At 33.5% G+C, this 25,785-nt stretch overlaps 3 protein-coding genes across 10 annotated transcripts; 2 read left to right on the top strand and 1 right to left on the bottom strand.

Annotated features, from left to right (window-relative positions):
* The first annotated feature begins 3,491 nt into the window (after window positions 1–3,491).
* LOC107943591 (ultraviolet-B receptor UVR8) lies at window positions 3,492–9,427 on the top strand. Of its 5 annotated transcripts, none has more exons than XM_016877360.2 (12): window positions 3,492–3,844; window positions 4,745–4,818; window positions 4,930–5,014; window positions 5,438–5,569; window positions 5,653–5,889; window positions 6,020–6,259; window positions 6,762–6,805; window positions 7,761–7,943; window positions 8,168–8,258; window positions 8,341–8,384; window positions 8,601–8,760; window positions 9,067–9,427. In XM_016877360.2, exons 1-11 carry the CDS (start codon window positions 3,634–3,636, stop codon window positions 8,721–8,723), a joined length of 1,464 nt encoding a protein of 487 aa, XP_016732849.2. In that variant the 5' UTR covers window positions 3,492–3,633; the 3' UTR covers window positions 8,724–8,760; window positions 9,067–9,427. The 5 variants fall into 5 exon arrangements, with proteins under 5 accessions (XP_016732849.2, XP_016732848.2, XP_040959691.1 ...); XM_016877359.2 differs by having other exon boundaries at window positions 9,043–9,427; XM_041103757.1 differs by having other exon boundaries at window positions 8,505–8,760.
* A 3,034-nt stretch (window positions 9,428–12,461) lies between these two features.
* Window positions 12,462–16,674, top strand: LOC107943595 (wall-associated receptor kinase-like 20). Of its 3 annotated transcripts, none has more exons than XM_041103755.1 (3): window positions 12,462–13,310; window positions 13,401–13,460; window positions 15,505–16,674. In XM_041103755.1, the coding sequence occupies exons 1-3, from the start codon at window positions 12,539–12,541 to the stop codon at window positions 16,524–16,526; spliced, it is 1,854 nt and encodes a 617-aa protein (XP_040959689.1). In that variant the 5' UTR covers window positions 12,462–12,538; the 3' UTR covers window positions 16,527–16,674. The 3 variants fall into 3 exon arrangements, with proteins under 3 accessions (XP_040959689.1, XP_016732857.2, XP_016732858.2); XM_016877368.2 differs by having other exon boundaries at window positions 12,465–13,310; window positions 15,466–16,674; XM_016877369.2 differs by having other exon boundaries at window positions 12,466–13,310; window positions 15,469–16,674.
* A 942-nt stretch (window positions 16,675–17,616) lies between these two features.
* LOC107943593 (eukaryotic translation initiation factor 3 subunit G) lies at window positions 17,617–20,201 on the bottom strand. 2 transcript variants are annotated; one of them, XM_016877363.2, is made up of 2 exons: window positions 19,720–20,201; window positions 17,617–18,330 (listed from the first exon to the last, which is right to left on the bottom strand). In XM_016877363.2, the coding sequence occupies exons 1-2, from the start codon at window positions 20,051–20,053 to the stop codon at window positions 17,792–17,794; spliced, it is 873 nt and encodes a 290-aa protein (XP_016732852.1). In that variant the 5' UTR covers window positions 20,054–20,201; the 3' UTR covers window positions 17,617–17,791. The 2 variants fall into 2 exon arrangements, with proteins under 2 accessions (XP_016732852.1, XP_040959688.1); XM_041103754.1 differs by having other exon boundaries at window positions 17,617–18,315; window positions 19,720–20,162.
* Between the last annotated feature and the right edge of the window lie 5,584 nt (window positions 20,202–25,785).

Here is a 25,785-nt window from a genome sequence, read left to right as displayed (position 1 = left end):
ATTATATTATTTAGCCAACATTTGTAACTTTTCTACCCTTAATGGGAAACGTGTGCATTGCTAATCCAATAGCTTTAAGGCCCAACATGTTCCCTATGCAATCACATATGATCCAATCCACATCAATCATTTGATCCATGATGTGGGCCCAAAATCAAACAACAATGATTGGGCCTCAGTTCTCCATCACATGATCGTTTGTGCCTAATGATAAGCCCATCAATTTCAACCACATGATTGTTGGATGGGCCCCCCAAATCAAAATCATCAAAGATTATCTTAAAAAAAAAAAGATGCAAAAGCTATCAAGATCAACATCGTTAGAGATTTTTGGGTCTATCATGTTTCATTGCTCAAATATGGCTCAAAAAAACATTGAGGTTTTGCTTATGGAAGGCTCAAAATTGTTTCTACCAATCGGATTCATCAGTTTCATCGATTGGATAAAAAACTAGTTAGGATGTCGATTCAAAGAGTGATAAAAAAATCAGTTGATTCGAAAATCGGTATGGTTGAATTAATTATTGAGTCAGAATTTATATATTATATATTTTTTGAATTTTTACTAATTTATCTGCTTTGAACCGGACGAATTAATCGAATTGGGGACTGGTAGTCTAATTAGTTTGACTACTAATCCGATTCCAAAAATATTGATTCACACCCTTAAAATTTCCGATTTGAACTTAAGCAGGGGCGAATCTAGGGGGGCTGGTAGGGGCCCTGGCCCGCCCCTTAAAATGGAAAACTTTGGCCTTTTAAAATTTTTAAAATTTTAAATTAATAAAAGGTAAAATTATACTTTGTCCCCTAAAAATGATAAAATTTTGATTTAATCATTTGAAAATTATATTTTTACTATCGTAAAAATTACAATTTAATTTCGACTCTCCTGAAAAAAAATTCCTAACTTCGCCCTTGAACGTAAGGTATCATGAATATCAATATTTGAATTTCATCATTTCAACAAAAAAACTTCGATCTTTTTTTTTTTATTATCAAATTTTTACAAATATTACATAAAATTTTTTACCCATGTCGTAAATGTACCGTAATCTAATTAATTATTTTTCTATTTTCTATTTTTGCATGACTAGACTTGTGAACTAAATATGGCCAAACTATAAATCATGGAAATGTTAAAGGTAAATAGGATCAAATTGAAAAGAAAAATAAATAAAGTGGGATTGTATTATTATTTTTAACTAGTTCCTGTTCTTATATCTCTTCATATCGAGACATCACATTATCACCAATTCTTGTTCCTCATTTGAAGCTAAAAATGGAAATAAATCTTTAAAGTTCTGTGCAATAATGCATGAATATTGTGTTCCTTTTGAAGTTCCCAAAGGTCATCAACTTTATCTATTTTCATTTTTTGTACTTTTTTTTCGATATGTAAAAGTAATTTTAAATTATTTTCAATTTAAATCATTTTTAGTTATCGAGTTATAGAGGTGCCCATGGGCCGGGCGGCCCGGCCCGACGACCCACCCGAAATATGGGAGGGTTCGGTAAAAATATAGGCCCGAAATATGGGTTTGGGCAAAAAAATGAGGCCCATTTAGAAAACGGGACCGGCCTCGGGCATCACTTTTTTGGCCCGAGCTCGGCCCGGCTCGAATATAATAAATATTTATTTATTTTTATTTTTTTAATTTTAAAATATTTTTAGAATTTTTTTATTTTTTATTTTAAAATAAATTTTTGGTGTTTATTAAAAAAATGGGTATGGTCGGGTCGGGCTCGGGCTTAGGAATTTTTTCCGGACCGGGTCTGGACAAAATTTCAGGTCGGGCCAGGGCCGAACCTAGAATGCAGGCCAAAATTTTTTTCTGGGCCTGGCCTGGCCCGACCCATGAGCACCTCTATCGAGTTAGGATTATATTCTAATTTAAGCGAACTGATAATTGATTTTGAATATTTTGTGAACAATTTCCTCATAGGTACCTGCTTTTTTTGATACAATACTTAAAATTATACATAGCTCCTCCTCAAGCCGTAAATAGGAAGATTATGTACTTCAGTGCACTCGAGTCTACGCCCTCCTACATTGACAATAATGCACATACCAATCGAGTTAAGACTTAATTGACCAATTAATTTTATATATTTAAGTTCTCTTTTAAATTTTCACTATAGATTCACAATTCAAATAAGAGATTCTAGTAAATTCTATGGAACCTCCATTTTACAATATTACCCCCTTTTTTATTCTCATTTTTATCTTTAAAATAATTATTTTATTGGTTTTTTTTATTGTTTCCTCACGGATAAAGTTGCACTTAAATCTAAAAAAGTATTTTAATATACAATATTTTATTACTATTTATAACTAATTTATAATCATCGCTATTTTTAATCTCATTAGAATCAATACTGTTGCTTACTAAAAAGGTAAACTTTGTAGTTAAATTGTACGTTTGTACCAACTTTCTTTGTTAATTAGTTAAATAAGTCGTTTTTTCAAGATTTAAGGAAATAGACCAATTTTAGAGAAAATATGTGAAAACGCATCTAAAATTGATCTTTTCATACTCTCTCTCTAAAATTAACATATTTTTTTAAATCTTCAAAAAACTTGCTTATTTGACCGACACAACTAATTTAGTCAAATTTTGTATCAAATTTGGATTCATACATAAATTATTTTAATTTAACTTTTAATTAAAAAATTTTCATTCGAGGATTTTTAACAAAAAAATTAAATATTTAAATTAACAAACATTTTTAAAATATTTTTATCGAAATTTAAAATTTTAGACCCTAAACCTTAAAAATATAACAAAAAAAAACATAATTTCTAACATAAAACACATTTAAAATGCATTTTTCTTTAAATTTCAAAATATTGTTTGATAATAACAAATCATTATAGCCAATTTTCTTTAATTATTTTTTATCTAAGATTTTCATGAAAATTCTGTCCATTGAATAAATTATTTAAAAATTATAAAAATTAAAATATATATTAAAAAAGGAAAAAATGTTCAAATTTAATGATTTTTAGCTCAATTTCATTCGTTTATGAGTCAAGAAGTCTAATTCGATTCCAAAAATAGTGAAAAAAAAATTTATTTGTCCCTTTCATAACAATGCTTAAAAAGAGAAAGAAAATACAAATAAGGAAAAGCCAAACATTAATTGAGAGAGCAAAAAATGGGACCCATTAATGACGTGTCAGGAGACTTTCAACAGCACCCTTCTAATTTATCGACACGTGTCTGACCTCAATGATTAGACATTGAGCTCTATAGACACGTGTCGTAATTTTAATAAAACACGCCATCAACCACGAGTGCTCTGTAAAGACTGTACATAACTTCACAAAAAAGAGGAGAACTTCCAGAAACTTCCTATTCAACTACTGGCTAAGAATCGCTTATAAATCTAGCGGCTCATATTTTGCCACGTGGATTTTGAGCCCCGCGTGATCATCCTACCCGTTCAGTTGAAAAAAAAATGATACGCTTCCGCTTTTTATTCGCCCCAAAAATTTAGAGAGCTCCCCTCTATACAGCCATTACGAAAATTGAAATTCTCCCGAAAATAAATAAATAAAAATAAAAATAAAAAATAGTTTTTTTTGAATTTTTTTCTTTTTCTGGATTTCTTTTCCTTTCTCTGTTGGAGATGAATGGAGAAGGAAAAGAAAGTAAGGAAGTGAAAATGGAGGAAGCAGTTAACAAGGAGCGCGTGGTTTTCATGTGGGGATATTTGCCTGGCGCGTTACCTCAACGGACGCCGCTTTTGTCGCCGGTGAATGTACGGATTCCGGCTTCCGCAGGTTGTTCTTGGACCGACGTCTGTGGTGGTGGTTGTGGATTCGCCATGGCCATTTCTGGTACTTGCTTATTTTCTTCTTTTAATTTCAGTTTTCATATACGAAACGTTGTTTTATTAAAAAGACTTTTTGTATTTATGATATGTAATTGTCGATGTGTTTGGTGGAGATTTGGATTGGTACATTTTGATCTGTTTGATTGGTGAGAAAAATGTAGGAGAAGGAGAGGAAGAGAAATTTCAAATTCTCCGTTGTCTTTTGTTTTGTTTTGCCTCGAAGTCAACTCAGTTGAGTTAAATTAGCTAGACTGAGTTCACTTGAGTTCTTTGTTTTACTGAGTTTTAGTTACAGATCTGTTTTTGTTCTGTGTATTAAATAGAGATAGCTTTGAAGTTTCAAGTTGTTATTGAGTTGGACCGACGTATGCGGTGGCGGTTGCGGATTCGCCATGGCCATTTCTGGTTGCTTATTATTAATGTTTCTTAAATTTCAATTTTATTCCTATATGAAACATTGTTGAAAAGATTTTTTTTAAAAAATTTTTAATTTTATGATATGTAATCGTGGCTGTGTTTGGTGTAGATTTGAATTAGTACATTTTGAGCTGTTTGGTTGGCGAGAAAATGTAGGAGAGGAGAGGAACAGAAATTTCAATATTTCCGTTGTTTTTGTTTTGTTTTGCCTCGAAGTCAACTCAGTTGAGTTAAATTAGCTAGACTGAATTCACTTGAGTTCTCTGTCTCACTGAGTTTTAACTAGATTTGTAGTTGTTCTTTACATTGAAAAAAAGATAGCTTTGAAGTTTAAACTTGTTAATAGATAAACTTAAGTAGTGAACATTTTTTTTCTTCATTTTCTTGTTAAAAATGGGTTTAAGCTGTATTTTGGTATGTACAATAATATATTTATGCATTGCTTAAACTTATATGAAACTAATTGTTTTTTTGTTTAAAATTTTAGATTCAGGGAAGCTCATCACATGGGGTTCAACAGATGATTTGGGTCAAAGCTACGTCACATCCGGGAAGCATGGGGTATCTTAATGCACTAATTTTCCCATATTTTTCTTTTTCCTTTTTATTGGGGTTATATTTGTTTAGAGAACTAAAATTTATATGCCTTTTTCTGTAATTTGCTTGTTTCAGGAAATTCCAGAGCCATTTCCACTTCCAACTGAAGTTTCTGTAGTAAAAGCAGCAGCTGGTTGGGCTCACTGTGCTGCAGTTACAGGTAATACTGAGACTGACTCTGATACTCTCTCCTGTTTTACTATTTGTTACTTGTACTATAGTGTATATCAAGTATGTGTGTATCAAATAAGAGTATATTCCTAATACGGTAATGTTCAGTTTTTTCTCCCCATTACATTTGTCCAGATTGTGTTGGATGACATGAGTTTGGGACATATACTTTGAGAGCGATTAAAAGTTAGTTGGTATATGATTCGGGAAGCAACAGGCTAAAGAAGTGCATTTGGAAACGAAAGTGAATTTTTGTTACTAATAAGAAACATAAGTTTGTAGATTTGATGTTTCACTTGTTTGTTTATCAAATATGACTTGCTTTTTAGAACTTTAACTAGTAGAACTAGAAACTAGTCGGAGCCTTAGTAAAAGAGTGAGCTGATAAGTTGATTGACTTTCTTATTAACAGAAACTGCAGAAGTTTATACATGGGGGTGGAAAGAGTGTATTCCCTCAGGGAAGGTATTTGGTGATCTACCCATGGGGACAAGCTTAGAGAAGGATGTATTTGAAAGACAGAACTCACTTTTGGCGGAACAAGGTAAATATATTTTGGGTTAAGATAAACAGATTGATATCTGTTCTTGTTGTTATACTCATTTTATGAAGGGTGAAACCTTGAAGTGAGCCCTCGGTCTCAAGGCTCAAGATCAAGTGGTGGGACATTTTCTGCTGCCGATAGTAAAGGAGGCGGAGAGGAAGGTACAAAAAGAAGAAGAACATCATCAGCAAAACATTCTGCTGAAAGCTCATCGTCCGGTGATGAAACTCTATCGGCACTGCCATGTCTAGTAACTTTGAATCCGGGAGTGAGGATTGCGACTGTAGCTACCGGTGGGCGCCATACTCTAGCATTATCAGGTACTTTGTCCAGCTCTTGGACTACCAGTGAAATGCGGATGGTATCCTCTAGCATTACCTTTCAAGCTGTAAATGGTTTCTTTTCGTGAAGCTAGATACCGGATGTATCCTAATTTTCCTTAAGTTTCAGATACTGGGCAGGTCTGGGGTTGGGGCTATGGAGGTGAGGGACAGCTTGGTTTGGGTTCCAGGATACGTATGGTATCCTCACCTCATCCCGTACCTTGTATTGAGCCCTCTTCTTTGGGGAAAGATAGAGCTTCTGCACTTTCTCGAGGTAGCTTAAGTTCAGAAAGGCAGAGTTTTAGAGTTCCTGGAAGTTATGTGAAGGGGATTGCCTGTGGGGGGCGACACAGTGCAGTAATCACAGGTAAGCCTTTATTTGCATTCCTTGTTTAACTGGTTAATTTGCTATGAAAAAAAATAGTTTTTTAGGAAAAGCTATTGTCTATGGTTACATTTGTTGGAGATGAAGTTGGTCTAAATTTTGATACCCTTTAGAAGTCCAAGAGAGATAAGGCAAGATAATTGAACATAGTTTCATTAAAATAAGAAAAGCATACGGTGATCAGTTGATCAGGTATGGCTCATCCTATATAACAAATGTTTGAAGGCTCATTAATAACTTTGGAATTAAACCAACTCTACTAAAAATGCTTAGGATGCTCAGTGATTCATTAAATCCACTGACCTGCAAGGTATCCGTGGATATGTGTGAACTTGAAGTGTTAATAGTCATTCATCAGAATGTTGCATGGCATGAGAAGTTCTGTTCGTCCAATGTCTGATTTGCTTGTATATCTTTCTATATTTTGTTAATCTCAAATTAGATTGATACCATTATCACATTAAACAATTTTTTGCATGAACAGATGCTGGAGCATTGCTTACATTTGGTTGGGGCCTCTATGGACAGGTTAGATGCCATCATCATAATTTAATAGTAGCAGTTCACATTGAATAGTCTGGTGACTTGGTTTAATTCTTCTTAAAGACATAGTAACTCGAGTTTCCTCAAGGCTTAGCCTTGTTTTTATTTTTACTTCGAGTTGGTCACACATCACATCCCCAGAAAACAATCCCTCAGCAAAAGCGAGGCAGAGAATAGAAAAAATAACAGATGAGTTTGCTTTTCAAAATGAAAGGAGATTTTAGTGCTAATTTTTATAAGGACTGCTCTTTTCCTCTTTGAGATCCTAATCACGTCATAGTTTAGGTGTTTGTACCAACCAATAACATATCGGAACCATTCCCATTTGTCTGTTCTCCTTCATATTTACTTTTTCTAAAGATTTAATAGCTTAACAATAATCACCAAGGTATACTCTAATACTGCTGTTTTCATTCAGTCCTCTCTCTATAGAATTGCCTCCTGAGGTTACTATTAGCTCTTATTGTTTAGTGCCTACAAGTACAACTATCTTTAATCAGGGATGGATGTAGTCCACTTGAAGCAGATGTTGCACCTTTTCTTCTGTCGTTAAATGCATGATCCTTAATTAACCGTACGTTCAAATGCTTCAGGATGGTCCTCTGTTTATGGCCTTCAATCATTGTAACATTATAAAGTAAAACATATTCCTCTTCTTCCACTGGCATGTTAAATGTTTCAATCCTTATATCCATCCCTAACACTCATTGGAATTTCTCAAAGTTAACTGTTCTTCGGGATCGATATGTAGGTAAAGTAGAAATTGGTGGAGAAAAAAGCTCAGTAAAGTTGAAGATGAGGTTCAATCTAATAAGGGATAATCTTCTCGATTCCTTTTTCCTAAATTCATCTCTCCTCAGTTAGATAAAATGTTTGTTCTGTCCTCAAGTGTTGTGATATAGGGAGTTAAAATCTTTTTGATTTTATTGTTTTTTTCAAGTGTGGGCAAGGAAGTACAGATGATGAATTAAGCCCAACTTGTGTATCTTCCTTACTGGGAATCAGGATAGAGTCGATTGCAGCGGGACTGTGGCACACAGTTTGCGTGTCCACTGATGGTGATGTGTACGCATTTGGTGGGAATCAGTTTGGGCAGTTGGGAACTGGAGGCGATCAAGCTGAGGTATGCACCAAGTTTCTATTCTTTGAATTCCTTTTAAGACATCATAAATCAGTTACTTGATGCAGCTTTCTAGGGTGTTTTAGTGCAAGGATTAGATTCCTACCTTGTTTCAAATGATAATGAAAATGGATAACTAGGGTCCTATAAGCTCTTAGCTCTTTTTCACTAGTTTTATGCGAAGAAAGGTTGTCCAATTAATCTTAGTGTTTGAATTTCAAAATCAGACTCTCCCGAGACTCTTGGATGCTCCGAGTCTGGAAAATACAAATGTTAAAATTATCTCGTGTGGAGCTCGTCACAGTGCAATAATCACAGGTATACCAGCAATGTATTTTTGAATATTTGAACTGTTCCATTCTTTGCTAGTGTGTTGACTCTATGCGTCCGTTGCTTGCAGAGGATGGCAAAATATTTTGCTGGGGATGGAACAAGTATGGTCAGGTATAATGCTTCCAGCTTGTCTTTATAACATTGGAATATCCTTTATATTCTTTCTTATTCCATTGTCGAGGGATACTCCCATAGATTTTACATACACTTTTATGTAATTTTTCGAAATAGGATCCATGGAAGTACATTTTTGCATATCTTTCCCAATGTTGTGGTGTCTGGCTGAAACTAAAAACTGAAATCCTGAGTTCTCGGTGTTTGAAACAGCTTGGTCTTGGTGACGTGATTGACCGTAATATTCCATCTCAAGTTACTATCGAGGGTTGCAGTCCGAAAAACATCGCATGCGGCTGGTGGCATACTTTGCTTCTGGCTGAATCACCCACCTGAGAGTACCTTGACCCAGGCCTCGGAACAGTTTTGTTAGGTTAGCAGTATTATTTAAGTTTATATGTATATATACATACCGTAGCTCATATACATATAAATATACATGTATGCATGTTCTGATTCTTTCATGGCTGAGGTTCACCATGACTAGGTTTGACTTTTGCAAGAGATGTAAAATATTAAGTAGGGTCCATTACTTCATTGTGTATATTTATATATCCCTTCGCTATATATTATCATTAATCTTCATGTAAATGAAACATCTCTGGTAAAAGCCCAATACCATAATTATTTTCCTCATATATCAAAGTTTCTCCAGGATGATTTCGCATTTTACTTCCAGAAAACTAGGCTGCTGGCTCTCGACTTCAAATGGATGATTTCAGCTTTGTGTTTTTCACTTTCCCGGAAGCCAAACAGGATTTTTCATACAGGCAAGTGAAAAATAAATTAGAATGGAGAAAAGACAAAATAACTGGTTCATATATTAACTGCAGTTTTTTTTCCCACTCATTTTAGTGTTGGAATCTCTTTGAATGTTTAGAATTCTAGAGTAGAATTAGGAACTCTGATATGATTAGTTGAAGGGGTAGTTTGTGGTTAAGTTTTAGGGTTTGGCCTTTGAAAAATATGGAACTGATTTGTTTTTTTTAGTTGGTTCCACCATTAATGAATCTTGATTACTAAAGAAATAGTATTTTTTATTATCAGCGTCTGAGGCTTGTGTTTAACCCATATTCGTATATAAATCTGAGATATGATCATGGTTATAAAAATTGGATTCAACCGAGGTAACAAGTAGTTTTTGACGGTTTAACCAGTAAAATCAAAATCGATTTAACCTTGGTTAAATTTTTAAAAGAATTTTTTTTTTCCTTTTAACCAAAACGATAAAAGGAAAAAAAGAAAAGAGTTAGCTAGGGCAATGGATTTGATTATGGTAGTTGGTATTGTTTTGGTATAAAGGAATTTAAGTTTTGTTTTTGTCAAAAGTGGATTGGTTTTGATTAATAACTCGGTACACAATTTATATCTTATTTTTTATTTTTATAATTATATTTAAAAATAATATATAATTTAATGAAGCTATTGAATTGAATTGATAATTTTAAAATTTATATTTGTATAGAAATATATTTCTATTTATATAATGAAATATCGGTATTTGTATGTATTAATATAAAGGAAAAATACTTCCATTGCTATGTTAGTTGAAACTGTTGTTATTGTAATGATTAGGAAGACGTCACATGTAAGTTAGAGTATGCTTAATCGTGTGTTTTCTTTTAAATTAAGGGTTTAAAAAATTATTAAGTACAAGTAGATATTATGTAAAAAATGCTCGAGTTAATTGTTTTTATTTGGGATGATTTAATTTTGTCTGAGCTTAGTAAGTAGGTCTACTTCAGTACTTAAATTGGTAACTAGATTTATTTTGGTCTCTGAACTTGAAAAACATAAAAGATTGATAATGCGACACTTTAAGATTGTGTAACACATAGTGTTCTAATAATTGAACTTGCCAAATCATTGATTTTCGATTCAGATAGTTTGATCGGTTCAATTGTTAGATCAAATTAAATAGATAAATAAAATTTTATAAAATATTAAAAAATAAAAGAAATTATTAAATCGGTTCAGTCTATTCAATTATTGGTTTTTGTTTTAGTTTTTGATTTTTATCATTTTGAGTAACTCCCGATTCAATCAATTCAATATCTTTGTTTGGAGTAGTATGATGGTTGTTTTTCGGTTCAATCAATTTGATCAACTAATTCAATCATGTTCCAAGAATATTAATCACATCATTAATTTTAACAGAATTTGTTTACTCCCGATTATGTCAAATTTAAGTATCAAGAAATGTTTAAGTATCAAATTAAATTTAATATCAAGATAAGGGGTCTAAAATTATATTATCTTTTTTTTATATTTATTTCGTGGAACCCGGATTTAGTTAAAACTTCAACAATGCCCATTGTTTCAAAAAGCATGGCGACTGAGAAAATAATACCTACACAAATTTTAAAAACTTTACATTTACATAGCACCATCATTTTAATTTTGGTACGTGTTGAAGAGTGTTTTAAGAATCAGATTAAGTTGGTGAGTTGAATCGGTACATCTATTTGGAGCAAAGTAAAATAAAATCGATAAATATATGAAGTAATATGAATCAAGTCAAAATTAATTAAATTGATGAATGAATCAATTAAATCAGATTTTATATAATTTTTAATAATTTATTGACTTAAATCAGACGGACTAATTGAATCGAAAACTGATAATTTAATTAGTTTAACCATAAATTCAAATCCAAAATTACTTATTAAAATGCTAATGAGAATTTGATGAATTAAATTAATTGCCAGTGATTTTTTTTAAAATAATCAAATGAGGCTGCATGTAAGATTCGAACTTTGTTTAAAAAGTGTCAATGATATTCAACTTACTAACAATTATTAAGTGCATGGTCTATAGTAAATACGATGAGATAAAAAAAAGTAAAAAAAATATAATACTTGAAATAATTACAAGAACATTTTTTTTATGAAAATTAAAACAAAATGTCTACAATACGGTAGATTGGACAGTTGGATTTGAATAAATTTTTTAGTTAAATTAAATTTAATAATATATAATTTTTAAACTCCACCAACATATTAAACGAAAATTATAAAGATAGGTTAAATATTAAATATAAATAATTGGAAATAAAATTTTGGTATAATTTCTTATTTAGTCCTCCAATTTTACAAAAAAAGTAATTTTAGTTCTCTATTTAATTTTTCATTTTTTTAGCCCTTAAATTTATTTATTTTTGTTAAATCATCTCAAATTAGATGGAAAAGTTATTGTTTTGTAGCTTTGCTAACGTGGCATACACGTGGATTTCCATGTGGGTGACACGTAAGAATTTAAAAAAATTATAAAAATTATTTTTAAAAATATAAAAATTATAAAGATTTTTTTAAAATTTTAAAAGTTAATTAAATACCTATATGTCATCTACATGGCAATTCACGTGTACGTCACATCAACAAAGTTAAGAAATATTAACTTTTCCATCTATTTTTAGGTGATTTGATAAAAAAATGTAAGTTTGAAGGATAAAAGAGACGAAAAATTAAATAAATGACTAAAATAATTTTTTTAGAAAATTGGAAGGTAAAAAAAGTTATTATACTTTTTTTTCGATCATCGTCATTTAATATATATTTATTTGGCAAGTCCTTAATGTGCAATGGAACTTTCGATATAAAGAATTTATTCGATAATACTATTTAAATATTCACAAATAAGTTATTATGTGATACACTCAAAACAATCTCTACGACATTTAATTTGTATTTTACATAAAAGAAGTTTTATACAATTCATACTACTCGTATTTATAACTTCAAAAATTAAAAAATATATATGCATTTAAGCGCGTTCAAATTCACGTTGTTTTAATTGTACAATAGCAATGATAAAAATTGAGCTAAGAATTAATTTCACATTTTTCATAAAATATGAGGATCAAATTATAATAAATTAAAATAAATGGGTTAATTTCTCAATTTTGGTTGAATAAAGGAATGAGATCTGAAATAGACCTAAAATTTTAATAGTTGACTTCACTTTATAGCAGGAAATGTTGAAAGAAAAACCTACAAAAGGTCAAATTTTTTCGTAAACTTAGGAATCTTCCTTAATTTTCCAATATTAACCTTCACAAATCCAACATTTACAATTATACCTCCAAAATCCGACACATTTAAAAAGTCACAGATACAAAGCATCTTCAATTCAATCAAACATTCTCAACAAAAATGGCGGTAACGCTTAACCTCCTATCGACGGCGCTACTTCTGCTAACGTGCGCCGTCGGCGTAACTGTTTCCGTCAACCGCTGTCCGAACTGCGGGTCCACCGCCGTCCCTTACCCTCTCTCCACCGGTCCCTCCTGCGGCGACCAAAGCTACAAAATCCGCTGCGAGGCGAGATCACTGGTCTTCGATACACTTAACAACACCTACCCGATCACGTCCATCAATCGGTTCAATCAACGGCTCGTGATCCAACCAGCGAGTCTCGTCCCCAACACGTGCGTCACCACTGATCTCCGTTTCGAAGGCGTGCAGCTCAACAGTAGTTTGCCTTTCAACATCACCAGCAGCAACACCGTCATGTTCTTGAACTGTACGGACTCGATCCTCCGTTCCCCGTTAGACTGTTCCTCCAACGGGTTGTGCCACGAGTACGTCAACGAGAGTTCGAGAGTCGCGGCTTGTGAGGCGTCGCCGATCTGTTGTACGTTCAAAGCCGGCGGAGGAGCGACGGCGTATGCTATTCGGGCGAGGCAGACCGGGTGTAGGGCCTATACGAGCTTCGTTAACTTGCAATCGGATTTGCCGGTGAACCGGTGGCCTGAACCGGGAATGGAATTGCAGTGGGTTTCGCCACCTGAACCGGTTTGTGGTACCCAAGCGGATTGTGATAGGAACTCCACTTGTGGATCCGACCCGAATTCGAATGGGACCCGGAGGTGTTTTTGTAATTCTGGCTTGTTTTGGGATCCGATTGAAGGGGTTTGTACTGAGAGTAAGTTTTTATTTAATTTTTTTACTCTCGCGGTTGTATTTAAGTGTGGCATGATTTCATTGGCTGATTTGTGGGGTCTTTTTCTTTCAGTTAATACGTGTCAGAATCCTGATGGTTGCAGCGACTCAAACCGGACTGCTTTGATCGCAGGTAAATACTACAAAGATTTAAAAACATTTTTTTAAAATTTTTTTAATTAATTTTGAAAGTTTTTTAGTAAAATATGCCAACTTGTTTGAGAATTGAGGCAATTTGGAGCAGATAAGAGCTGAAGAGACTTAAAAAGGATTTCTCTAGAAAATATCTATTTCCTTTTTTGGTGGAAATTCAGATATTTAGTTAGGAAGGTTGTTGGGTCATAATATTTCAAAATAGTGCTAAAAGATTTGAAAAAAAAAATCTAGTCGAGTTTAAGTTGTTACAAGTTTAGCTCGAGTTCAATTGAATAAGATCATACTTGATTAGAGATAAAAATTAAGTTGTTTAAGTTAACTTGATAAAGTTCAAATAAGAATAGCTTGTTAGTTACTAGAATCGAGGTAGGGGCTGAGTATTCGATCGAATAAAAAAAATTTGAGTCAAGTCGAGTTGAGTTAACAAATTTTATTATTTATACTTAATGTTGCGTTTACATGGATCAATTATTTAATTAGTAGATGAAATACAAAATTATTTAACTACATAAAAAAATATAATTTACTTAATCTTTACATAAGCTATTTAACTACCTAAGCTATTTACACAACATGCACAGTTATATTTACACAGTGCATAGTTACATGTCGAGAACTGCCCTATACACAAGATAACAAAATGATATACCAAAAGTATGATATAAGGATTCAGGATGGAAATGAAATGTATTGGCAAAGTAAGGTTGATGGGTTTGTGGTTTTTACTTGTAACTTTAAAAAAGATAAATATTTATCAAAACGACGTAGTTTTTTTATTTTATTTTATTTGGATTTTTAGATAACTCAAATTGTGTAATTCGTATTCGACTTAATTCGAATAACTCGATTAATTTGAAATATTTAATTCAAAATTTAAATTTTTTATTGAATTTTTTGCATCGAATCAGATTTTGTTCACACTTATTTCGAGTCATAACTTTCACACTTTATTTTGTTTTTTCTTTTATCATTTTTTATTTTAAAATTTTATAACTTTTTTATCATAGATATTATTTTCTTATGAGAATTTACTACTATGTTATATTTTTCTCTTTTTATATGGGAGTGAGGTTAGAAAATAGATAGGCAGTTTGTATAAACGTAATTAATACTAATAAATTACAATATTTATGATTAAAAATAGTTGAGGATGGGGTGTAATCCGATAACAACATCCCATGTTTGTTTTGGGAAACGTCACTTTTGTCTGACATCATAGATTTGGGGTTTGACATTTGAATAGTCAAAAGTCATAGCGAAGCCTTTATGTCATGTTTTGTTTCAAGTTTCTAGATATGTTGTTAGGCGATTTGCAGTATATCTTTGACCACCGAACAAGTATTAAGTTCCAACAATATTTAGGTGCATTCTCATTTACATCAAGTTATGAAGGCTGCTCAACCCTTTCATTGATTTTGACTCCTAAATCGAATCCTACTCCGATTCGATCTGAATTTAAATTGACCTGAAATAGCTCGAGTCTATAATGATTTGATCTATCAGTTTGAAATCTCAAACCCGAATCTAAAGTGAGCTAAATTTTAAATTGATTTAAACTTAGAATGACTCAGATCAAGAATTATTCTGAATCAATATTGTTTAAACTGGACAGAATTGGTCCGAAAAGCGAGGTTAGATTAATTAACTCACAAATCGATTGAACTAAGCTATAAAATTGGTTTAATTGATTTTTTTGTTTTTTTTAAAAATAATTTAGTTAATTAAATTGTACAGATTGATTGAATTCGTCAAATCAATTTGTGAAGTTCGATCACCGGTCCGTATTTGAAAATTTATCCTAAAATGACTCAAAAATTATGAAACCAGATTTGACGTTATCTAAAACCAACTTGAAACGATAAATTACTCTATCAATTTAGCCCTTGAGTTTGGTAATAGTTATTTGTGAATGGATTCTGAATTTGCTTGTTGTGTTAAGAACATCATCAATCCAATGTCTTCACTGCATTGAAAATCACTAGTAGGTTTAACAGCCGGACTTGGTACGGCGCTCGTCGCAGTGATCATTGGCATTTTGCTCTACAAACGACATAGGCGAATAGTCGAAGCTCAAGAGCGCCTACGCAAGGAACGTGAAACAATCCTCAATGCCAACAATGGAGGCAAAGCAGCCAAGGTTTTCACGGGCAAAGAGATCAAGAAAGCAACCAACAATTTCTCGAAAGACCGAATCCTAGGTGCCGGTGGCTACGGCGAAGTCTATAAAGGAATCCTCGACGACGGCACTCCGGTTGCTGTCAAATGTGCCAAGCTCGGCAACACCAAAGGCACCGATCAAGTCCTCAATGAAGTACGAATCCTATGCCAAGTCAATCATCGAAGCCTTGTTGGACTACTCGGATGTTGCGTCGAACTCGACCAACCTATAATGGTTTATGAGTTCATCGAAAACGGTAACCTCTTAGATCATCTCCAGAGCCCAAACATCAATGACCGAGCTCTACTCACTTGGACCCGTCGTCTCCAAATTGCTCGCGACACAGCCGAAGGTCTCGCATACCTACATTTCTCTGCAGTCCCTCCTATATACCATAGAGACGTCAAATCTAGTAACATCCTACTTGACGTGAAACATAACGCTAAAGTTTCGGATTTCGGGTTATCACGATTAGCTCACACTGATATGAGCCACGTATCGACTTGTGCTCAAGGCACCCTCGGATATCTCGACCCGGAATATTACCGAAACTACCAATTAACCGATAAGAGTGATGTTTATAGTTTCGGGGTCGTCTTGTTAGAGCTTTTAACTTCACAAAAAGCCATTGATTTCAACCGAGATGCTGATGATGTGAACTTGGCGATATACGTGAAAAGAATGACGGATGAAGAGAAACTGATGGACGTGATTGATCCGATATTGAAAGAAAAAGCGAGTCCATTAGAGATAGATACTATGAAAGCATTGGGATTTCTTGCATTGAGTTGCTTGGAAGAACGTAGACAAAGTAGACCCTCCATGAAAGAAGTTACTGAAGAAATTGAGTACATCATTTGCATTGCTACAGGTAAGACTGTTTAAAACTAGTTTTTTTTTTTCATAGTAAGTACTATGTAGCTGTTTATGCTTCACTTTTTTTTTGTTTTGTTGTTATTTATGGTTTTTGGTGTATTGATTATTAGTATGTACTATGAAGCAATTTTTAATTTTTATGTGAAACTTTAATATATTTTTGTTATATATTTGTATATATTAGTAGTCACATTTGTGTTTTAAATACAAAATTTTCATACGCTTACGAGTGTGATAAAATTTTTAATATTGATAATGTTGTTAATTGAGGCTCTGTCACAAGTCAATTTGATACTAACACAAGATTGATGACATATCATGATAAATATTTTTAATATGATGTATTAAGGTGTTTAAATTTCATTTTGTTCGCAATTCAATCTATGAGACTTTGAATCTATTATTTTTCATTTTAAATGTCGTATATATTTCATATGTTATTATTAATTAGTTTCAAACCATACATTTCATTATTTATTATATGTTGTTTTTAACTAACTTTCGTATTTTAAATACGTACTTTCCACGAGTCTAATAGCATTTCTAGTATATTATTATAGATTTAGTTTTTATGTTATAAATTATATAATATATAAATAACATAATATAATGTATTATATTATAAACGTAGAAACGGACCAAGTTAAGTTTGGACTTTGAATATTCAAGCTTGAGTCCGGTCCATGTTTTAAACGAGCTTATTTTTTTTGTTTAAGCCTATTTTTCGGGTTTAACATTTTTATCCAAATTTTCTTAAATTTCAAATTATACTTTTGAGTTTGAGAGATAACCCATAGCATAAACGGTGTTCCTGAGTGAAAACCCAGAATTTCAGTTGAACTTCCACAAAGGAAAATAAAAGGGCCAAAAAGAGCCGATAATGGTGGAATACTGACCATTCGCACACGCAAACACACTAAAAAGAACAATGGGCAAATTATGTGGCTGCCTAATTGCTCACCTTTTTACCAAAGATAATAAGTTTTAAAAAAAGCAAAAAGAATAAAAATAGAAAAGGTTAATACATATAAAAAGGAAATATTTAGGGTTTTATGGGCTTTTAATATAACATGCTCAACTGGGAAACACAGAATCAGGATAACCAAGAATTCAACTTAAATCAATAAGATCTCGAGTATAACAGTCATGCACGAACGTAAATTAAAATTGAAAGAAAAAAAGGGGAAAAAAGGCCAAAATCTGCACTTCAGACAGTGAATTGCAACTGTTAACAATGTTTGAGAAAAGCTAAACACCATGAAGATGACAATGTTCTAGTTTGTTCTTGGTGTGGCCCATTCGACTCGCAGGATGAGATTGTCATAACCATATCCGTTCAGCTTGTTAATAGCTCTTTGTGCATCCTCTCTGTTCACAAAGTTGACAAAACCAAACCCTCTACTTGTGCCTGTCTTCTGATCCATAGCAACATACACACGCGTCACAGCACCGAACGATCGGAAAAGTTCGTGCAAGTCAGCCTCCCGAGTGTCCTCAGATAAGTTTGTTACCCTCACAGAGTTTTCGTCGTTCCTACGTCTCATATCTGATCCGGTTGTTCTCTCTGCATTGGCTCTCATGCTTGGTGGAACGTAGGCTCCCTTTCCAGCTCCAGGAGCAGCTGCCGAGGTCTCGGCTGCCGCGGGTTTATCAACAAAGGATTCGACTGGAGCAGCAAGATCCTTGTAAGGACATTTGGAGGTCCAGTGATCACCTTTCTTACCGCATGTTCGGCACACCATGAGAACAGCACCTCCTTTGCTAAGCTGAGCCAAGCCGTCACCGGAAGCCTTTGCTTCTTCCGGTTTGGTACCTATAAACAACTCAATATTTCAAAAGTTTTCACATCCAAAAGTCCAAACAAGGGACGAAAACCCAAAAATTTGGAAGTTTACAACCACAGAGTACGCTTGTGTCAGAACAAAACTTTCAAGGTTTATGCTGAAACCACAAAATTTAAAAAATAAATGTTTCTTGGATGTTGTTAACGGCCTTGGAATGACATCAATTCCTTGGTTTCGAAGTTAAACAATTGAATGCTGGCTAAGCAAATATGCTACTCGAGACCCCATGAGAATTCCACATTAAACAAAAGCAATTTGATTAAAACATGATAGGCAGAACTTATCAACCATGTTCAAATGAAATACAAAAACCTATAAGAAACATAAAAGCGCTAACTTTTAAAACAAATAACCAAGTGATTGAACGGAAAAAAGGGGTTGAAGTTCTGGTTTAGATTGCTAGTAGGGAGAGTGGCAAAATACCAATGAATGTAGTTAGTGGCTCAAAAGTGAAAAAAAAAAGGACATGTTTCACTGTGAAAAAAAGGGCCACAAACAACTGCTATAGGTGGCTTACTGACCATTCACACAAATAAACAGCCACACAACGGCCAGTATGTGATTGGCTAATTGACCACCATAATCAAATGAACAAATAAAGTTCATATACCATTAATTGCTTGAAATGTTCTTAAAATTTATTATAAATATTGATGATGCGTAAATATGGGTTCAGTGGTTGCTGGCGATTCGCCCGGAGGCCGAGAGCCGCAAGTGGTACTCTACACATGGCCCTTACACACCCCATAGTTGTCCCACAGGACTTGAGGGCTATATAAGCCTCCCCTCGTGACCCAAGTGAAAGGATTCTCTCATTCCCAACTCAAGAGAAAATCAGGAGAAAGCGAGAGCGCCTCTCCCCCTTGTCTTAGAAGACCACTTGCAGCTCTCGGACTCTGGGTGAACTGACATCAACCGCCAAACCCATATTTACGCATTAACAAATATATAGAAATGTGATTATAGATTGAAATAAATAATATAACTGCAATGCAACATTACTTATATCATAATTAATCCATATAAAGATAAAATTATGCAATACATTACCCGATAAATCAATATCCTAACTTTTAATCCTTCAATTATGTTATTTAGTCAAACACCAATGCTAACAAAAATTGTTCTATAGAAAGATCAATCACAAATCTCTTCTAGACCCAATAAAATTACCCTTTTAGAAATTTATACCCAAAACAAATTTAACAATAATCATACCCTAAAACAAAGGAAAATTAACCATAATCAAATCCAATAGAAGGAATCTAACAATAATATATTCAATTTCATCAAATCTATAATTAACGACAAAAACCCAATAAAAATTTAACAAAAAAAGAGGGTGGTTAGAATCGAACCAGGGGCTCTAGGTCGTTCAAGAAGGATCTCTTCAGTAGAAACCATAGTGAGCCGACTCCCAACATCTTCACGCACGGCGTCCCCGAACTTGTCCCAATTCCTTCTTTCCAATGCCCGTTTACTCAACCGGGCTTTCGCCAGCTTTCGAACTCGGGTCGTCGTTGTTATTTTCACCTTGTTACCTTCATCGTTAAACCTGTATTCTATCACCTTTTTTATCCCGTTTTCGTCTGGGCCGATCACTTCTTTTGGGGGTAACAAAAAGTCCAGGTCGTCGTCTTCCTCAAGCTCTCCCCAACGGAGCTTGCTGGGTTCGTTTTTGTCGATCGCCATGGTTTTAGGGTTTCGAGTCAGAGAGAGCTTGAGGGCGGCGCCTGATGGGGCTATTGAGATTACACGATGTAAGAGAGAGAGAGGGGTAAGTTGAAGAGATGAAAGGGTTTTGCTAGAGTTTATATGTTTGTTACGACGCCGTTTCTTTTGTATTACAATTGAGAATATACGGCAACGCATTTATTGTTGGTCGAATTCTGATTTGGATCTTTCTACTATGCTCGAATTTGAGATTTGGTCCCTAACTTTTGATTCGACATAATTTAATCCTCAACTTTTATAACGTAATTAGTTAACTTAAATAGTTAACATCTTTAACCATTTCATTCTAAATGATAATATAAGTTTTCTTAAAAAAACGACTTTCATCACAAAAAATTCATGGAATCTTAAACCTCGAATTTGAACTCGAACCTAAACTTTAAACCTTAAACCCCAACCTTACATTGAACCTTGAATCTTAAATGGGTTCAAAGTTCAAGCTTAGGATTCTAGTTTAAAGTTTGGGATTTAGAATTTAGAGTAAAAAAATTATCAAAATTATATATTAATGTCATGAGAAAATATGTCATCAAATAATTAAAAATAAACCATGAATGATGTGACGGAAAGGATCCATAAAATAATTTCTAGCAGAAATAATAGTTATAATAAATTGTTTATAAACACTAATTTATATTTTACATATATTTCTAATTACTTAATGCTTAACAATCAACAAAAGCCAAAGCTTAAACGGGTAACCCCCTTATTGCTTGGTTGTAATGACCGGGGAGATCAAACACGGGATAGAACACATAGGTAACCCATAAAGTTGACCTGTAGAGCAGGTCGAACATTTGCCATGCCTCGTAAATTTGCTTGACCAAGAAGAAGGTCCAAACAAAAAGAATAAACCACCCAATTGCCGGGACGATAAGCAATACTAGTACAACGGTGGCGAGGCTTCCAGTAAAGAGACTGATTTTGGTAACTATGATGCGGTGAATTGATGAGTTACTGTTGTTGGTTTGAAGATGATGTTCGGTTTCCCAAGCCGCGGCGTAAACAAGTATGAGGGTGATAAATATCGACACGGTGGCACTGTGGGTCTCAAGGGTCTTCTGAGGATATTTTAGTGGCATGAGAGCGAGGAGTAGACCTATCGCAAAGACCAAACTAGCATGCAAATTGTTGTTGGCTGATCCCCTATTGCTACACTCAACAACAACAACAAAAAAACATGTTATTTTGGGTAAAGAAACATTCCTTAAACAAGATTAAATACATTAATATAGAAAAAATCAATACGAATTTGGTTGAGAAATGATGAAACTGTATCTTTGGTGAAGTGCACTTCGTGCCCATACTGGCACCTCATCTCACCTCATACTTGTAATCTTCGGTGAAGTGCAGTTTGGGGAGGGACCTCGTACTTATGAAGACTTGCATGAAGAGGTGATAGAATGGATTACTTACCTTTGTTCATTATGGTGGGCATGGCGACATTGATTGAATAAATCGAACGCAGATGGAGTTGCATGGTATTGCTGACGAAACTTTCGAACTGCACGATATATTAGCTTAACGAAGTGAATGGTCCAGCTGAAAAGAAGGAGCCAACCTAGACGGGGGAATAGGGTAAACGTAAGTAAAACCGTGGCAAGACGTCCAGCTAGGAAGTTGATGTCATCGATAGCTCCAGGGAAATATGGAGTGCACAAAGTAATGGCGTACACAAGGATGGAAATCACAAATGTGGCCATTATCACATTTTGCGTCTCAAACGGGGATTCAATATTACGTTCGGGTTTAAATTTGTGGTTCAAGAGAGCGAGGAATACAGCAATCCGGAAGCTGAAGTTATTAAGCTTATGGTTGGCCATGGCGCTGTTTGTTGTTAATCCTGAGATAAGCCAACGATACAAATAATAATTAATATACTTTGTTTATAACGTTAAAAACTGGGGAATGAAAATAGGGGAAGTGAAGAGTTGAGTCACCTTAGCGATGGAATGGCTTGTTCTGATATAAGAAATTTTATAGCTCAAAAATGCTTGCTTACTTCTGCAAGTCATGCGGACGTTAGTGGACTCAAGGCAAAAAAAAATTACTGAAGACTATACGGTTAAGGCTCCTTTTTCTAATAGCCAAGCTAGCAGCACGTCTTTTTTGTTATGATCTCATCGAGTGTTCTTTATTAAGACACCTAATTTTCTTTGCCACTTTGTTATATTCATATTCTTTATACAATAAATTTTTTCTATTTATTTAATAAAATTTTAGATATTGGTGAATTCTATATGATGGCCTGATGATTAATGATGTTCACTATCCCAAATATAATCTGGGTTTGAATTATGCTAGTTACGTTGGTTGTTCAAACTTTGTCCTATTATTGTAATTTACAAAAAAAAATAGATATTAATATTAAAATAAAAAAACTTCTTTTTATTAAGAAAGAACACCATAACACCAATTGTTTGATTCTTTTTCTCTTTAACGTTGGTGTTGGTGTGATGTGTCAACGTTAGTGTTAGAGATTGTGGTGTCCCGAGAGCAGTTGGGATTACTTTTGGAATTGTCTTCCACATCTTGTGTTTTTCTCTATATAAATATGTCGCGTGAGTTAGTGGTTTGAACACAGTTAACATTAACATTTTAAAAGCTGGGTGCAGCATTGATCCAGTTAGTGGTTTGAACACAGTTAACATTAACATTTTAAAAGCTGGGTGCAGCATTCATCCACTCCACTTGAACTGCAGCATATACATGGCCCACTTTGAAAGTTATAAACAAACTATATTGTAAACCTAAGTAACCGAATGGGGACAGATCTAAGAAAGCTGAGCAATTGTTTCAAAATTTATGGTGAGAGAAAATGAGAAAGTGTTCTCCATTTTCCTCCAAGTAATAGTGAATTTATTGAAGTGTTTCATCAACGATGGTGTATCACTTTTTTTTTTACGCCGGTAATTCCACCTATTATTAGTAAACAATAATGGAAAATTAAATTCCTTCATATTTGTTTCTTATTTATGGAGATACGGGACATAATACACATGAATATAATAAGTCTTTTTTGGACTGCTATAATGGTAGTCTTTAGATTTTTCCTTTCACTCGTAGTAGGGGAAAGAAGTGGGCTTTCGCCATTGGTGTTTTTTTCGATCTCTGTGCATTTCACCGCTCCACCAGAAATTTCCTCTACCTTTATTGTACTCTAGGTTGGTAGTTTACACCGCCTAACTAGGGTTGAGCCTTGGGATTTGACGGCAGACTTAAAAAACCACCTATAGACGCTTTAAGCCCAATCATTTCGGATAACTCTTGCATCATTTGTATAAACCACGACTGAGTCCTAGTGTGGCTGATCATCCTCTCAGACTAGCTACCGATCATCGCCTTGGTAAACTATTGCCTCACCAACTAGCTAATTAGACATGAGCCCCTCCTTAAGCAAATTCCTCCTTTTGCCCCTCAGCCAACGAAGTATTAACTACCATTTTCAGCTATTGTTAGGTTTTGATTATATCTACTCTTTTTGACATAATGCCTATAACTACCCATAGCCCCTCCCCTACCCATAAATAGGAGGATAATGCGCTTGAGCGCACTCAAATTCACATCCTCCTGCATTGACAACAATAAACATACCAATCGAGTTAAAACTCAATCAATATATACATTTATATACTATGAAATTTGTGCAACCAAATGTGCTATATCTTATCATGAGAAGTTTATATAATTGGCTTTCATATAATATATATTTTAAAAGTTGTCCAAAGTAAGAAAAAAAATTGTCAATTCAAGGGTTATTATATGGTTAACAAATACATAATATGGTCTCATAATGTAGTAAACTATTAAATTAATTTATGTGATTAAAATTTTGAAGGCCTAAAAAGTTTATCTGGGAGCCCAATAAAAAAGATTGGCAGGCTCCTCAAACATCAATGGGCCATAGGCCCAAACATCCTTTATATTTGAAAGCTTTGTTTTGTTATATGGGTTTATTCAGATTTGCATGGGTTAATAGTTATAAATAAATTATTGATTGAGTCAACATTGGAAAGTAGGTAATGCATCATTAATAGGAAGAAGTAGGCAATGATGGGAACTCAAGACTAAAATCCACTTATTCTTCTACAATGCTTTGTCACACTTTTGTTTAACCTAATTTTTTATTTATATTTTTACAGATTACAAGTTACATCTGATTTATTAACTCACCTGCATGATGACTGTAAACATGAGCCTAGACCCCATTTTTTTAGTCCTAATGAATATATATATGCTTAGTCAAAACATCAATATCAACAAAAAAAAATCTCAAGGTTTTCTAAATTTAGGGTAAATTTCATTATTAAATTAGTGGAGGGGCTTTTTTTATTGTTAGGAGAGAATTTTGTCAAAGTATATTAGGCTCGAGGTGTTTATGTTGGTTGAGTCGAAAGATAATTTAAAGATAAAATTGATAATTTTAGAAATTCCCTTAATGAGTTTAATGATGCAATTTGTCAATAGATCACATTTTTTAAATTTCTTCACGAGCAATAAAAATTCCTTCAATAAAACATTATTATTTTTTAATTTGTTCCAAATCCATCAATTAATTTTGCTGAAGTTTGGGTATGAAAAACACGTTAATTTGCTATAAATTTAATCTGATCATATGTAATTGAACAGTCAACTAAACAGAAACAAAAATCAAAAGAGATTTTGCACATAATCGTTTGTTAATACAGTTTGGAAGCAATCTTATTTTGTAGAGCCTTGCTCAGTGAATGGTTTCATTCTACAATTAATCTAATCGTCTATTGAGAAAAGTTCAATCTATCCTTGCACAAATAAGTAATTATAGGTCTAATAACGAATCCTAACTTATTACAACCACTCAACTCCAAAGATTTAATCTCTCATAAAGAATGCCTACTAATAAAGTGCGGAAATACGAAGAAAAATAACAAAGATAGCTCGATCCAATCAACGCAACATCCCTTCAAAAGATGCATCTTCCATGTGTTAATTGGCTTCCAATTTATAGACTTAATATGGCAACCTATTCGTTCAGCATGGTCCAAGATAGATTCTTCTTCATCAATAAAATAATTAAGATAAATAGCCTCTAATCTTATCTCAAGATAAATTAAGATTAATCTCCTTAAAATTAACCCATAAAATTTACTAGGATAAATACAAAGGATAAGCACAAACCTTATTTACAAAGTTAAGTCGATCTCAACTTCTTTAATACTTTAAATGGATAAATAGCCTCTAATCTTATCTCAAGATAAATTAAGATTAATCTTCTTAAAATCAGCCCATAAATTTACGAGGATAAGCACAAACCTTATTCACAAAGTTAAGTTAATCTCAACTTCTTTAATACTCTAAATTCAACCATGACTATGATGCACAATAAATTTCATCCATAAATCACATTTTGACTGGTCAGACATCAAGTCTTTAGCCTTAGGGTAGCCTTGGTCCCAATACATATATCATGTGAGATATTTCAAGTATGTTTCTTTTTTTTTTCAAAATTTAATATTTTTATACTTTAAAGTCGATTAAGTCTTAACTTAGTTGACTTTGTTACTATTGTAACAATATATTTCTCTCTGATTTAAGGATTTGAGTCGAGTTTATAGATAGAAATAGACGTTATATTTTTATACTTTAAAAAATCATTTTAAACAACAAAAGTGTAAATTTGGATCGAATTAAAAACATGGTAAATAAAAATT

This window comes from Gossypium hirsutum, chromosome D10, assembly GCF_007990345.1.
Source record: "Gossypium hirsutum isolate 1008001.06 chromosome D10, Gossypium_hirsutum_v2.1, whole genome shotgun sequence".
Taxonomy (NCBI): Eukaryota; Viridiplantae; Streptophyta; class Magnoliopsida; order Malvales; family Malvaceae; genus Gossypium; species Gossypium hirsutum.
This window is presented reverse-complemented; position numbering and strand designations above follow the sequence as displayed.